This window comes from Suillus bovinus (assembly GCF_016758785.1).
Source record: "Suillus bovinus strain UH-Sbo-P2 chromosome Unknown EDB93scaffold_28, whole genome shotgun sequence".
Lineage (NCBI taxonomy): Eukaryota > Fungi > Basidiomycota > Agaricomycetes > Boletales > Suillaceae > Suillus > Suillus bovinus.
In genome coordinates this window covers 105,349-119,409 of record NW_024542084.1, presented here as the reverse complement: position 1 = coordinate 119,409, position 14,061 = coordinate 105,349, and the positions used below count along the sequence as shown (strand labels likewise).

The 14,061-nt window shown below is 48.2% G+C and overlaps 6 protein-coding genes across 6 annotated transcripts; 3 read left to right on the top strand and 3 right to left on the bottom strand.

Moving 5' to 3' along the window:
• Nucleotides 1–926: 926 nt before the first annotated feature.
• EDB93DRAFT_402631 (P-loop containing nucleoside triphosphate hydrolase protein) lies at nucleotides 927–3,790 on the top strand. The gene is made up of 7 exons (XM_041456278.1): nucleotides 927–1,574; nucleotides 1,622–1,723; nucleotides 1,772–1,889; nucleotides 1,941–2,088; nucleotides 2,139–2,817; nucleotides 2,866–2,985; nucleotides 3,041–3,790. The coding sequence occupies exons 1-7, from the start codon at nucleotides 1,077–1,079 to the stop codon at nucleotides 3,593–3,595; spliced, it is 2,220 nt and encodes a 739-aa protein (XP_041307642.1). The 5' UTR covers nucleotides 927–1,076; the 3' UTR covers nucleotides 3,596–3,790.
• An 819-nt stretch (nucleotides 3,791–4,609) lies between these two features.
• EDB93DRAFT_1146448 (uncharacterized protein) lies at nucleotides 4,610–6,288 on the bottom strand. Its single transcript, XM_041449495.1, has 5 exons — nucleotides 5,725–6,288; nucleotides 5,474–5,656; nucleotides 5,324–5,413; nucleotides 5,271–5,286; nucleotides 4,610–5,176 (listed from the first exon to the last, which is right to left on the bottom strand). Exons 1-5 carry the CDS (start codon nucleotides 5,929–5,931, stop codon nucleotides 4,863–4,865), a joined length of 810 nt encoding a protein of 269 aa, XP_041307641.1. The 5' UTR covers nucleotides 5,932–6,288; the 3' UTR covers nucleotides 4,610–4,862.
• A 1,119-nt stretch (nucleotides 6,289–7,407) lies between these two features.
• Nucleotides 7,408–7,863, bottom strand: EDB93DRAFT_402400 (uncharacterized protein). The gene has a single exon (XM_041456277.1). The coding sequence runs from the start codon at nucleotides 7,823–7,825 to the stop codon at nucleotides 7,436–7,438; it is 390 nt and encodes a 129-aa protein (XP_041307640.1). The 5' UTR covers nucleotides 7,826–7,863; the 3' UTR covers nucleotides 7,408–7,435.
• A 76-nt stretch (nucleotides 7,864–7,939) lies between these two features.
• Nucleotides 7,940–9,483, top strand: EDB93DRAFT_1205982 (Alpha/Beta hydrolase protein; the record flags this gene model as incomplete). Its single annotated transcript, XM_041450989.1, has 8 exons — nucleotides 7,940–8,102; nucleotides 8,151–8,434; nucleotides 8,482–8,597; nucleotides 8,650–8,755; nucleotides 8,813–8,903; nucleotides 8,958–9,118; nucleotides 9,176–9,342; nucleotides 9,388–9,483. Coding segments are annotated over exons 1-8 (1,164 nt in total), but the record flags the coding sequence as incomplete, so codon positions are not given.
• A 95-nt stretch (nucleotides 9,484–9,578) lies between these two features.
• On the bottom strand, nucleotides 9,579–11,607 carry EDB93DRAFT_402392 (acid protease). Its single transcript, XM_041456276.1, has 5 exons — nucleotides 11,177–11,607; nucleotides 11,022–11,119; nucleotides 10,490–10,973; nucleotides 10,173–10,443; nucleotides 9,579–10,115 (listed from the first exon to the last, which is right to left on the bottom strand). Exons 1-5 carry the CDS (start codon nucleotides 11,451–11,453, stop codon nucleotides 10,031–10,033), a joined length of 1,215 nt encoding a protein of 404 aa, XP_041307638.1. The 5' UTR covers nucleotides 11,454–11,607; the 3' UTR covers nucleotides 9,579–10,030.
• A 1,733-nt stretch (nucleotides 11,608–13,340) lies between these two features.
• Nucleotides 13,341–13,733, top strand: EDB93DRAFT_1104019 (uncharacterized protein; the record flags this gene model as incomplete). Its single annotated transcript, XM_041447373.1, has 2 exons — nucleotides 13,341–13,435; nucleotides 13,496–13,733. The coding sequence occupies 2 exons, from the start codon at nucleotides 13,341–13,343 to the stop codon at nucleotides 13,731–13,733; spliced, it is 333 nt and encodes a 110-aa protein (XP_041307637.1).
• Between the last annotated feature and the right edge of the window lie 328 nt (nucleotides 13,734–14,061).

Here is a 14,061-nt window from a genome sequence, read left to right as displayed (position 1 = left end):
AATGTGGTCAATGTACTGCCAAACGTCGATGAGCCTCAGGCCCAGGTCATTGTTGCCGAAGATGGATCACTTGAGATGATAGCCGGACGACGACCTCGGAAGAGGCGTAAAGCAAGGCGGAGCGAAGAAGCCAGGGAACGAATGAGGCAGAAGTCGATGGCTTACAGAGAAGCAAAAGAAGCAAAAGAAGCGGCACTGCGACAGCTCGAGGACGGAGAGCTGCTAGATCCCAGGCCGAAGGTTTAGGTCACCGTTGCCGACGATACTATGGGCGTTCTATGACTTGAGCCTGAATATGCTCACAGATACTTTTTGTGCATAGTCGCGCTGCTCATGCACAGGTGACCTTTTAAACCATTCTACTATTATTCTAGCACAGTCATTACTTACCGGATATAGTCTATGTTTTGGTGCAATACCTCCAGGTAACCCCCGGCTGCAAAAATTCGGAGATTTGCATAGGTGTTGGGGTTAGACGCATCTATCTTGATCAACTTTTGACCTAACATTTTAGATAGCATGCTAATCTTCAAATCAGTCTTGGTACAAAAGAGCTACTTTTGATTTGTACACGGCAATACACGGTGTTATATAATAATCGACCATCACTCGCGTATCATGCAACTGAAACAAAACTTTCAGGTATTAAATCATGTACCAACGTGTGTTGAAAGAAGTGAAGCCAATCTCACCTTCGTGCACTGGGTGTCAGGCTCTACGGAGGCCTTTGAGGAAGCCAGCTTGATAATTCGGTTTGGCATGACAATTAGTGCAAACTACAAATTGCGCAACTCGTTGCAGAGGGAGCCAAGCCAGAGGCCTCCTGGAATAGCATCAGTCACTGCCATATACTTACTCAACTTCTCTGGACGAGAGAGTGAGACTAAGTATATTGGACCGTCCAGGTCTAAGTACGTTGACAAAACCCGTGGGAGTTGGGGATATTCTACATTTTGGTGGCTGTGCTCTTGTACTTTCTTTCAACTCCAATGGATGTACGTTTTTACGACTTGAAGTCATTGAACATGTTGTAACCGCAATGGATCAGACAGGGTTCAAATGCTTTGAACAAGTCCATGCAAAGCCTTTGGTCTACCCACAGAAAGGCGAAGGTCAATTTAAATGCTCCTGCTCCGCTTCCGCCAAACACGCCTCTTGAGATCCCTCCAGAAAATGCAAACCAACTACTCGCCTTAGAAAACCCAGTTGAGCCAGGAATATCGATTCCTCCTTCATCTTCTATCGCACCTGCTATGAATGAAGTAACCTCCCCTGACACTCGTCCCCCTTCCTCAAAGCGAAAATTGCGCTCAGCCCGTCCAACAGTAGAAGACGGTAGTAAACGACCAAAGTTATCTACCAATTCCATAGCGAAGGACCACACTCCCCCTGCTACTCGGTTGTCCGATCTGGGTGGTGTAGAAGCATGTGTGGAGAAGATGCTGGAGCTTGTTGCCATGCCTCTCTGTCATCCGGAAATCTATCTACACACTGGTGTACAGCCTCCACGTGGTGTGTTGCTACATGGCCCTCCGGGATGTGGCAAGACCCTTCTAGCGAATGCGATAGCTGGGGTCGGTGCACCCACTACTTTGTTTGAAATTTGACTGATTGTGTGCAGGAGCTGGGTGTTCCTTTTATCAGCATATCTGCTCCCTCTATTGTGTCTGGTATGTCTGGAGAGTCAGAAAAAACGCTACGAGATACATTTGACGAGGCTAAGGTACACTCATATTCTGCATGATTTTTTAATGCTAATCGTTACCCCCAGCGTGTTGCTCCTTGTCTACTGTTTATTGACGAGATCGATGCTATCACTCCAAAACGAGAGAGTGCTCAGAGGGAGATGGAAAGACGTATAGTCGCCCAGTTCTTGACGTGCATGGATGGTATTTTTGCGTCAATTTTCTCTTCCACACCCTCTAACCTGACCCGTACAGATATGTCTTGGGAGAAGACCGAAAATAAGCCGGTGATTGTCATTGGCGCGACAAACCGACCAGACTCATTAGATGCTGCTCTCCGCCGCGCAGGCCGTTTTGACCATGAGATAAGCATGGGCGTCCCGGATGAGGAGGCCCGAAACAAGTAAGCTCACGTCCATGCCATCCTTTTTTTTCGATTTTAAGCTTTGGCAGAATTCTGCGAGTACTATGCGCGAAACTCCGGCTAGACGGCGACTTCAACTTCACTGCCTTTGCCAAAGCCACGCCCGGCTACGTAGGCGCAGACCTATCAGCGTTAACAGGCGCAGCAGGTGTCATCGCCGTGAAACGCATCTTCAAACAACTCACAGACGGCACGCTCGTCCTTCCGGAAGCACCAGAAAACATCGGCCAAGATATTCCCATGGCAGTGGATCCGCCGCCCACGCCTCCAGCCGATACCACGCCAAATCCAATCCCTTTTTTCTCTCTAGCATCTCAACTCTCTGCTTCTTCCATCGCGCACTTCCTCAGTGCTCATCCTTCTCCTCTCACACCTGCTCAGCTCGCCCCTCTCTGCATAACCTCGGACGATTTTTACGCCGCGCTACGGGAAGTTCAGCCTTCCTCTAAGCGAGAGGGTTTTGCAACCGTGCCAGACGTGACGTGGGCTGATATCGGCGCACTGCATGGCACACGCGAAGAGCTGCACATGGCAATCGTGCAGCCTATCAGGCGCCCTGAGCTGTTCAGTGCTGTAGGTATCGAGGCAGCGTGTGGTGTGCTGTTGTGGGGTCCGCCGGGATGCGGAAAGACTTTATTGGCGAAAGCTGTCGCGAATGAGTCCAGGGCGAATTTCATTAGTGTCAAGGGCCCTGAGCTCCTAAACAAGGTCAGTGACGTTCTATCTCGAGTAAAAACATTGTTAATGGGAGCGCAGTATGTTGGCGAGAGCGAGAGAGCTGTGAGACAGGTGTTCTCTCGTGCCCGGGCCTCATCTCCCTGCGTGATTTTCTTCGATGAGTTAGACGCTCTCGTCCCTCGAAGAGATGAAAGCATGGTACGCACCCTTCACATTTCACTCCAACTTTTATCTTACATTCCTATTTTAACAGTCAGAATCTTCTGCACGCGTCGTGAATACGCTACTCACAGAGCTAGATGGACTTGACTCCCGCAAAGCTGTCTACGTCATCGCCGCAACTAACCGTCCCGATATGATCGACCCAGCTATGGTTCGCCCAGGGCGGCTCGACAAGCTCCTCTACGTTGACCTACCAAGTGCCGACGAACGCGTCGAGATCATACGGACGCTGGCGCGTAAAATTCCATTCGCACCTACAGAACCTGGTACCGAGACGATCCTGCAGGGCGCGGAGCAAATTGTGCAGGAGAAATGTGATGGGTACAGCGGTGCGGACCTCGCAGCTGTCGTTCGGGAAGCAGGCGTTGTGGCGCTGAGACGTGTCCTCGGTGCGCTTGAACAGATAGATGACGGTGGTGGAAGTTTGGTAGAGAATCAGCCGCGAGTTGTTGTTGTGTTGGAGGATTTCGTTCGCGCTCAGGATAAGGTCGGTCCTAGTGTGTCTGCTGTGCAGCGGAGGAAGTATGAAGCGCTGCGAGCCAAGTTCGCTGGTCTTCCTGTGCGAACAGGGAAAGATGTCGAATAGAAGTGAGCTGTTGACGGTTCGCTTGATCGAGAATTTGACATGAATTTCGAGACCATTCTTAATCGAATTCATATAGAGACGGTTTGAACCAACAGTACAGGAACGCATAAGTCCTTATCTACCTCTGAACCTCCCTCTAGTCCTTTTCATCCTTTGATACCCCCATCGTACAGTCTATGTTCAGACAAGTTATAGGCATGACTGATAGGTTATGGCAAGGATTAGGCCGGTGAGATTGGTGATCAGGAAGATGGTTCAGATCGCATTAATTTACATCTTTTTATCCTACCATGCTCGCCTTCCTCTCACTGTCAGCAAAGGTTTTGCCTCAACCTCGCACGACGGCTGCTCGCGAGCTCGCCGTTAAATTCAACTTGGAGGACACCGCGAATGTCGCCGCCGTCGACCGAACTCGAGCCTTGCTACCAGGGTCCAGAACGCGGCAACTCGTCCATCTTTGCAGTCAATACAACAGTGTTGTACACTGCCAAAGTTGATGTGAGGAGTCCAGCACTGCACTGTAAACTGCTTGAGCTCCGTCGGTTTCCTCAGTCGACGAATGATCCAGACACGCTCGTTGTGGATACTGGAAGCTGGATCGAGGGCAGCAAGTTTACGAGAAGACTGCTACGAGCCACAATCAATTCGTGAATATCCGTAGGGTCTACGTAGTATCTAATACAATTGCGATTGCTTTCAGAGTGTTGCATCCAGCAGTCGTGGTGTCAAATCCACTTCGACGGTTTCCAGACAAGAATACTTGGATACTGCAACGCTCAACTTGGATTCGGTCATCAAAAGCAATCTATTGGCGTTGCAGGAAATATAACCTGGGTTACTTCCTGCTGCTTAAAATGACCGTATTAATTTAGAATGAATCAAAACTCATGAACAGGCACAAAGTGGTCAAGAATATGAGCACCACCATTGCGTGTCCTGGTGCTACCCGAACAGACACGGAATTCTTCAGGTTTGTATAAAGAAACACTACTATAATAGACTATCATAGTTCTGTGTTATGTCGTCTCCGCAGAGTGGGCCATGACTGTCATTCCATTCGCTGTACTAGGAAACGTTTTATCATATACTGAGAGAGTCACATACGTTGCTCTAGTCTCGTATGTCCACGAGTATAGTTACAGTGTTATATCGCTACTAAATCCATTGTCATACATTTGTTCGTGATGAGAGTAAGAGTCCATTTCTCCAAAGATGCAAGATGTCCACAGGCGCTGACATGAGAAGCGTTCGTTATGTCGTCATATGATTAACATCGGTCGATTCGTTTGTCCTCTAACATGTCCTTTTCCTCAGGGTATCTCCAGATGTCATGTTGATCTGAACGACCGGCTAGACTGAGAACACAAAATTTAATCCACTGTGCCGCAGCGTGTTGGTTCACCCACCTGATCGGTCGAGCAGCTAACGATAAACGCGCGGTTCGACTCTTCATATCCCTGAGTGTAGTAGTCGTCCAACGGCGTAGTCGATTCCATGCTGTGTTCAGGCGCAACTTCGGTAGGAAGCAAGTATGGGAGGATGATTGCTTCTCGATCCCTTTACCCTTTCCATCGGATTTGGCTTCGGCAGCCAATCCTAGAGAATGTGGAGACTAATATGCAGAAATGTCATGAAACTTGTGGAGAGATCGAGGAGACAGTAAGATAACACTCACAGTCAGATTGGACAGACTTTATTGATTTTTCATTACAGGCGTCCAGTGGTTACCTCTGGCGGTTTATTTCCAGTGTATGATGCTGGCTTCAACACAGAATTCGGCATATCCACCACTGTCATGCTCTCTGAACTCAACGAGTCCTGTAGTGTAATATATTAAGTAGCTTGCTAGTGGGGACAGAACACGAATCTAGCGCTCACATCAAGTCGCACGGTGTTAAGAACGTCTTGCTGCATGTTGTAGTTCCTGGGTCGCTGAGAGCGTCTCAATGACGGGCGTGATACCATCCGCGTCCACAAGTTCGCTTCTGACATTGGATCTGGACCAAAGATTGTGGTGCAACATGAAGGATTCGGTCTGGATCCTGATGGTAGTTGCTGAATCTAGAGGTGCGATCAGGCACGACCGTCATAAGCTTCTCGAATGCTAAAAACGCTTCGTGAGTACATGCCTCGGGCATCCGCGGGTGGACCCATTGATCATACGAGGGAGGTCCACTCCAAGAGCATCGATTTGTGAGAGATGGTCCTCCCACACCGAGCGTGGTGAAGTGGGACTGTTGCCGATCGTAACTGAAGGAAGGCTGCATTGTCCCTGGATACTCTCCGGATGCGAGGTACTTCTCCAGGTCATCTTCAGTTAGAAATCCTCCCTGCATGGAAAAGCTGAGCGCTCGTGAGCCCTGAGCAAAATGACTTTTCGAGAACTTTACTCGGAAGACTCGGAGACCCGGTAAGGTTGGACGAGGTAGGGATAGGGAGAATCAAAAGCTGTTCGAACTGAGCAAGTTATATTTTGTAATTGTTGTTCCCGCAGGATTGCACGAGGCAGACTGCACAGGATGCGATAGTGTCATCGTGCAAGTTAAATTGGTTACGACATTTCTGGACTCGGTAAGGAATGACCGTTCGGCCTCTTGTGTCTGTACCGGTGCAGACGCCTTCGGTACCGTTATAATGCTATAAACAAGGTTCCCCAACGAACCCCATGGGACGGAGCTCAGTGAGAACGAGTCTAACCACGATCGTGGGACTCATCGGTGTCCTTAGAAAGAGCCACATCCCCTTAGCTTTATACACTCTCTTTACTATTGCAATGACCTTTTAACCTTGACCACTTTACTTAGGTAGAGAAGATCTTGAAGCTTGGAAGCAGCAATCCAAATTCTACACAGTATTCTCGTAAATTATAGGGTGGTGCTCAGCTGATTATTCAAGGCCAATCCTTGGCGAATCCCGCGGATACTCACGAAGAAACATTTCTGCTAGCAAATATCTAAATAGAGTGAGCAAGGTGAACGAATAAAACGGAGGTCATGCACGCGCACGGGCTCGCCGAGGTATTAGAACATCAAACAAAATTAAAAAAAGAAAAATCTGCCTGATAAATAGTGTCTTATCGCCTATGTTACCCACGTTATGCCTAAGTACAGGTCAGAATATTGGACAATGGGGCACGTTGAGGTCGATCTCGAAGAGAACGCGGCGGAGATCAAGTTCCCGTAATACACCCGTGTGCCAACGACCGTACGGCTTGCGACTCGAGGACGTGCATCATTCTTACGTGAGTGTGATGATGATATGCAGGGGGTATGCCTCATGTACAGCTCCAAGAGCATTTGTGTGAGGCGTGAATAATTGACTTCTGTGAGGAGCAATCGAGGTGGCGGGTAAATCTGCGATGCATTCATGGTGTCATGTGGCTGCGATATCAGATTGAACGGCAACTCATGGTACAGCGGGAACGGCATTAATCATAGCTTGCAATGCTTGAGCTGTGTGTCAACGATCAATTAGGTAGTCACAGACACATTTATCTAATCATAGCGGTATGGATGAGGCACAGACACCAAGTAACAGAAATGATCGGGACTTACGACGGAGCCACGAGGTATCTGTTTCGAAAGATAAAAGCCACACCGTGGATTTCATTGTTCCGATGGTAGTGAATCAAAAACAACATGATGGCAGAGAGCGAAAGTAGACACAACCTGGAAATATTATCGAGTCTTTAGATAATGATAGATGGCAAGCATATAAGTAAGGGAAAGCCAGTAGTAGACAAGATAACGAGAAAGGACTGCAGCCAATGGGATGATGTGGCCTTTGGATTGGGAAGCGAGTGAGTGCAAAAACGAAAGAGCACGAGATAAGCGGACCTGGTCATGAAGTTTCCCATGCAAGTTCTCCCAGCTTTGTGCCCTGCACCTGGTACCCTCTCGACGCTTTCCTCTCCTTCCTCTGCTCTGACTGAGAGCGTACAGCCGTTGCTGGTACATTCTCAACCTCGACTAATTCTTTCACTTTGAGAATTTTTCCTGCGGCTTCTGGGCTGTGGACATGATACACAGTTTGCATACGTCTATGCAGACCGAGTGCTACCAAGGTTTCCTTCTTCCGTTCGCCTAGTGCAATTGCGGAGCGGCGTAGAGTGATTTTGAAGTGGGTGTTTGGTTCTGATTTAGACGCTGTTTGTTTTCGTGCCGCTGTCGCGAATGGCCGCGCCAAAGGCTTGAATGAGTTCTTTGATGTTATGCGGAACAGCGACGCCATAGTCCTCGCAAAAGTTTCGGTCAATGCGGCAAATTTGGTTTATTTCGATGTTTGCTTACTAATCAACAAGTACTGAATTCTGGTCCGAATTTGGACGCGTTCGAACTCCTGATTCACGATTGCGTTTTGTCGAGATGAGCTCACTATATCGTTCTGCAATCAGTGCTCGAATAGCAAAGTTACCACAGTTACCACCAAGCAACGAGGACGACGATGAAGAATCTGAGATTGTTGATGGAATCGGCGAACTCTCGACCGGCATGGGACCACCTCCAATGTATGTCACCATCCAGAGTCCAATCCTTTCTTGCTCATTGTTGGATAGACCACGGCCAAGCACATCTAACCGAAAACCAAAGCCACCAAATTCTGAATTCAAGCCATTAAGTCCTGCTTCATACTTTTCTCAGGCATTGCAGATATCGCTCCCTACCCGAGCACTCGACGTTCGGGTATATTACACTCCTCCGAAGTATGACGGCGGAGGTGTTATTGTATTCCATCACGGTGCAGGATATGCTGGAACAAGCTTTGCATGTCTCGCTAAAGAGATAGGTGAGGTCATGAGGGATAATGTCGGTGTCCTGGCCTTCGATGCCAGAAGACATGGTATGCATTCGCATCGGAGGAACGCAGAATATTTATCGTCTTTTCAGGAAAGACGATATCATCTCAGTCTGATGAAGATCTATCGATTAATGTCCTTGTTGAGGATTTCTGTGCTCTGCTACAGACGATTTACCCAGATGTGGCAGCAGCTCCAAATTTGATGGTGAGCTTTATGCTCCCTTTTAGGCATATTGAATTGACGGCACTCTGGCTAGCTTGTTGGACACAGCATGGGAGGATCTGTTTGCGTCCGCGCTTGTCCCATACTTCAACAACGCAAATATAACATCGCAGGAGTGGCCGTTTTGGATGTAGTAGAAGGTACTTATCGCTACATCAAATTCTGTAATTTGCTCGAGCTTGACCCGTCACCAATAGGCACAGCAGTAGAAGCGCTGCCTCACATGCACGCGATTCTCAATTCTCGACCCGAGGGTTTCGATAGCGTTGAAGAAGCAATCGAGTGGCAGTCCGTGTTCAATGTTGCCTTTCGTAAATATCATATTCACGCTTGCTCATACAGCGTCAATACGGGCCTTATCCATAACCCCGCTTCTGCCCGTGTTTCGATTCCATCTATTGTTGTTCCTGCAGATTCTCCCCTGACGCCCAGCACGCGCGCGAATATTGGATTCAAATACAAGTGGCGTACACCACTCAGGTCGACGGCGCCATACTGGGATAGTAAGCCTACGCTTGCTCCCTTGACATGCACCACCGCTCATACCGATCTTCTTTTAGGCTGGTTCCCGTCGCTTTCATCTTTATTCCTCGGGCTCCGCTCCGCACGGCTCTTAGTATTAGCAGGTGCAGAGCGCCTTGATACGACACTCATGGTCGGTCAGATGCAGGGCAAATTCTGGCTCGAAGTCATGGCTGGTTCGGGTGTGGGACATCTCCTGCACGAGGTTCGTCGGTTACTTGCAATAGACACTTTGTTGACGTGAAATTAGGATGATCCAACAAAACTGGCAGAGATTCTGGCAGATTTCTGGAGGCGCAATGAACGCATTGTGGTTCGAGGTAACGTCATCAAGACCGTCGGGGAGATTTAGAGTTAGATATGTCAGTGTATGTTTGGTTGTGCGTCTTTTCTTGTAGTCATAATAGTTCAAATTAATAATTATTGATTGGACATATTTGCTTTAAGATCATGTTCGACTAACTATGATCTTGGAGAACAAAGTAGCACGAATCTCAGTTGAAGACACGATTCAGAATCTTGGGAATCAATAGCTCTCCATTAATATTGAATTATTGGGGCAAAGCTTCCTCCACTTGCACAAGGAGACATCCCATCGGGATTCTATCGGCAGTTCATGTCCGATAACATAACAAAATACTTTCAATTAGAATCTTCCTCGTGCGCACAGAACCACGACTTCGTCTATATAGCGGACATACTGAGGCCAACCTTATCCTGAGCACACATGACATACTGGAAGAAAGTCGTCATGATCAGAGTCCGGTTGGTTTACCACAGCACCATCGCTCTCATCCATGCACTGATGCACATCGAACACAATAAATTCAGGTAAGGCACGTCGCATAATTATGCTGATGCAAATAAAACCATGATTTTTCGAGAAGAGGAATTCAATTTGTCGTGGCATAGGTGTACTCAGTGGTAGCAAATCCGACTTGGGAGTTTGTCGTGTCGAACACAGAGTAAAACCGCTCGCTACGAAAGAACAGTTCAGCAATTTATTTTCCCGAAAAAAATAGCAGCTCAACGTACAGGAAACAGTAGCCATTCGTGAAATCTAAGCCAGAACCACTGGGACTCCCGTTGCTACTGACGACCAGGTATATGCCGTCGGTGGTACCTTCAATGTAGCTATTCAACGATCGAGGCCATATTTGCGCATTCGGCGTGAGCTCGTAAGTAACCCCACCAATAGTGAAATACAAGGATAAGAGTTGCTGGTACTGGTCGGATGAGATCTGTAACAAGCCAGTAGTCTTATCAAGGGTTCCCCCCGTCGCAGACTGATACGTTTCAAAGGCATCTGAATAGTGGATTAGAAGGGTTTTGATATTGTACATGACCCCTACCAGAGGCGATGTAAATTAAGGTGGTTCCGGTATCGACGATGCCAGCAGTCTCATCCAGGATAGTCGTAGACCCATAACTGATGGATTGATCAATGCCCCAGTAGGCACTCGCTGAAGATGTTGATGTGATCGGCACATAACTAACGTCTCCAGTAATTTTGGAGGCGTCATAACCGCCGAATGTGAGCTCGCCACTGGTATCACCAGAGGAAGCAGGTGCGAAGAACACTCCGAGTACTTCTGAACTTATTGTTCCCTGCTTATAGAGGTTGTCCGTCACAGTGGCAACATCATTTGTATTGCTGACGGTGTCCTGCGTTAAATCAACTGGTCCGACGCCAAGAAGTCCATTCAGGCTACCCATCCCTGAGTATTTATATGCGACCCCAATGGATTGGTTGTCGATGACCAGATCAGAGTTGAGCGTTACGGTGTCTGTATATTCCTCTCCAGAAGCGTAACTCCCATCGCCGTATGGAACATACTGGGAACGGATTGAAAAAGTGTATGTGCCACAGAAACAAATACTCACGAATTGATTGCCCGTGTCCTTGCTCGTGGAAGTCTTCTCGTAAGCTTTGTTAGCCCCGATCCAGGTATTTGAGCTCCCGGTGTCTACCAGGAGTGTGTCTATGTAAGATTGACAATCAGTCAGATCAAGAAGTTGCAGGAGCATGAGGAGCTTACAGTACGTTGCTGGACTCCCCACGCCAACGTCAGCGGTGTATATCATCACAGCATTGGTTGCACTGACGGAAGAGCTGTCGCCAGCTTGTAGGGCTTGGACTCGAGCTCGATCTGCTGTTGCGATATTCTTAATCCCGTACGAGTTTATTCTAACTGCAAGCTTGAGAGTAGTCGTGCTTGACGCTGTCCGAGGATGAGGCAACGCGCTCGCTGACAGCGAGAGGAAGGCAAGCGCCGGAAGGGCAAAAACAGATGAAAGCGATTTGGAGGGAACCATCTTCTGAAGTTCTTGATGGCATCCTTGGCCATTTTATACGGTGGTCGTTATCACGGAGGCGAACAATACGAGGCTTCGAATTCACTACAACGGTTAACTTGAAATGTGATGCCCAGGGCTCATTGCGTGGAGATACATTTGAGTCCTATGAAATTCATCTATGCAGGAAATGAGTGTCGGTTAGTAAGTAGTTATCATTGACCCCTGAATGGTTCGCAGAACTTGTTTAGCTGAAACCCTCAGTAGCCGCAGTGTCACTGAGACTTGAAGGGCGTGATTCTGCAAATTCAGACTCATTTGAACATTAATTATGTACATAACGTTCTGCACTTACATACTTGATTTACATATATTCTGGAAGTTCTGTCAGAAGCGCCAAGCTATGAAACAGTCGTGCGCACGTGGCCTGGTCACATGTCGAACCGAGTACTCCCTGACGTCGCTGCAGGTCAGCGATTCGACGAGACCTCCCAGGAGCTGCTGGGTTTTTCTGGTTTGGGGATGACACACTGACGGTAAACGTTGAAACAAGCTGTAGGTCATCTCCGACTCCCACAGCCGCATCAGTGGGGGGAGGACGTTGTACTACAACATTCATCATCGATCATCTCCCAATTACTTTTCATTCTCCACCGTTTCTTCCCACACCCAAGAAATATCATTCTGTTTCTTCAAGCCACTTTGGGAGGCGCCTCCAGCACGGGCAGAATTGGACAATACGTGTCTAAGACTCTAAACCCTGGCACCTAGCCTTAGCCATATTTCTCTTGGTTTAGTTCGGAGTTTTCGCGCGTTTCAAGCTTCTTGTGATCGTTGGCGCATGACACTCCGCTTCAGTGGTGTCTCAAATGAGGGACTGCTTTTTGGTGATGAGGCCTCCAGGTTACTTTGTTCAGAGAGGATGAATCTAATTATTAGCTGTGTTCAAAGTGGATATGTCCCTCGACTCGACCTCTAATTCCGGCCATGCGTCTTGTACCAATTCGGGTTCAGAACAAGCTAACTCCGGACCTTGTAGTTTGCCTTGAGCGGAGGACAGCGATATACGATGACCTTTGGCTTGAATTTTGTATCAGCGAGGTAAGATTTTTCACTCTTAGATTTGTCCTATTGAACGTGCGGTCCAGAACCATTTTATCCTGAACGATTCGGGTCCTGTTAACCTGATCCGCCTCGTAATCAATCCACATAGTTTTTCCCCAATCTGTCTAAACCCTCTTCCGTCTTATTCGACTGCATCGTGCGAATGTTATTTGTCACTCAGAGAAGTCGGGGACTTCGTGCGTAAGCACTGATACGATCTGAGTAATTGTGAACGTCAAAGTTGAGGTGGCGATGTTCTGACGGACACCGACGCGGATGGATGACACATCACAGTGCACACGCCTACCAATTAATGATGTAGTTACATCCAGACTTGTACCGCCACGAAGCGCGCGTCGCTGAATCACGTTTTACACCTGTACAACGTACAAGTGCAGGCCACTGTAAAGGAAGGAATCGTTGCCTTCTTTATGTGTCGTGGACTGGAAGCTGATCAAGCACGGGGCCTTTGCTTGATGCGGACTAGTAACCATCAAGGAGCAATGTAAGTGCTATACAGTGCCTCTGAGTTTGGAGGTAAGCGTCGAGGCCTTGGTTGCATTTCTGATTTTTCTAATTTATGCTCCACCATGACGCGTCAGCCAATCTGACATACCGCCATCCGATAGCGCCCCGGTTGCTAACTTTGCAACCATGGCGGTACGTCGTGCGTGATCCGTACCGCACGGTGACTTCCATACACGCCATATCAACTGTTCGTCGATGCCTAACCAAGCTCGGATGCTTACCAATGAAGTTCGGCATACAGATGCATAAAAGAGTTTCAAGACTGGTCGTAACTTCATGTCTCAGTACTCCATGATGCAACCACTTGTCCTGTATGATGTTCTCTCCGAGTTACCAGGCAATAACTTCTCGCCCAACCCTGCAAAGCCGAGGTCAGTAATATATGTTCTGCATGCCACACTGATATCTGACCAAAGTCTACTGCGCCCCAGGTTCGTTTTGAGCTACAAGGGTCTTCCATTCGTAACCCTCTGGGTCGAATACTCAGACATATCCATCTCTATGAAGGCCATTGGTGCAAAGTCAAACAAACGCCGAGACGGCTTGGATGTATATACCGCCCCCGTCCTCAGCGACCCCAACACCGGTGCCCTCATCACCGACTCCCTCGAAATTGCCTCCTACCTCGAAAAGACATATCCCGAGAAACCCAGCACCTGCTCAGCCTAAGTTGACCCACCGGAGTCGTATGGCGAAATCGACATCTGGTTCGCAGCGGGCCCAGCACTCAAGAACTTACGACTTCGAAGAAACCAACCATTAGAAATAAGTGGGCCCAGGTTTGGGCTATGTGATTCCAACATACCTTATGCTTCTTGTACTTCGTTCCCAGGAATGATAGCAATCGAAACCACGCATCTTTCATTCCATCAGTAGCTCAGACCAGAGCTTTATCGCCTTCTCTGCTGCCATACATTGCTCGCTCACCCTCGTTTCTCTGCGGTAGCCTGCTCAGGGCCTGACGCACAGTAGTCGAGCTGGGACTGAGTGTTAGCTC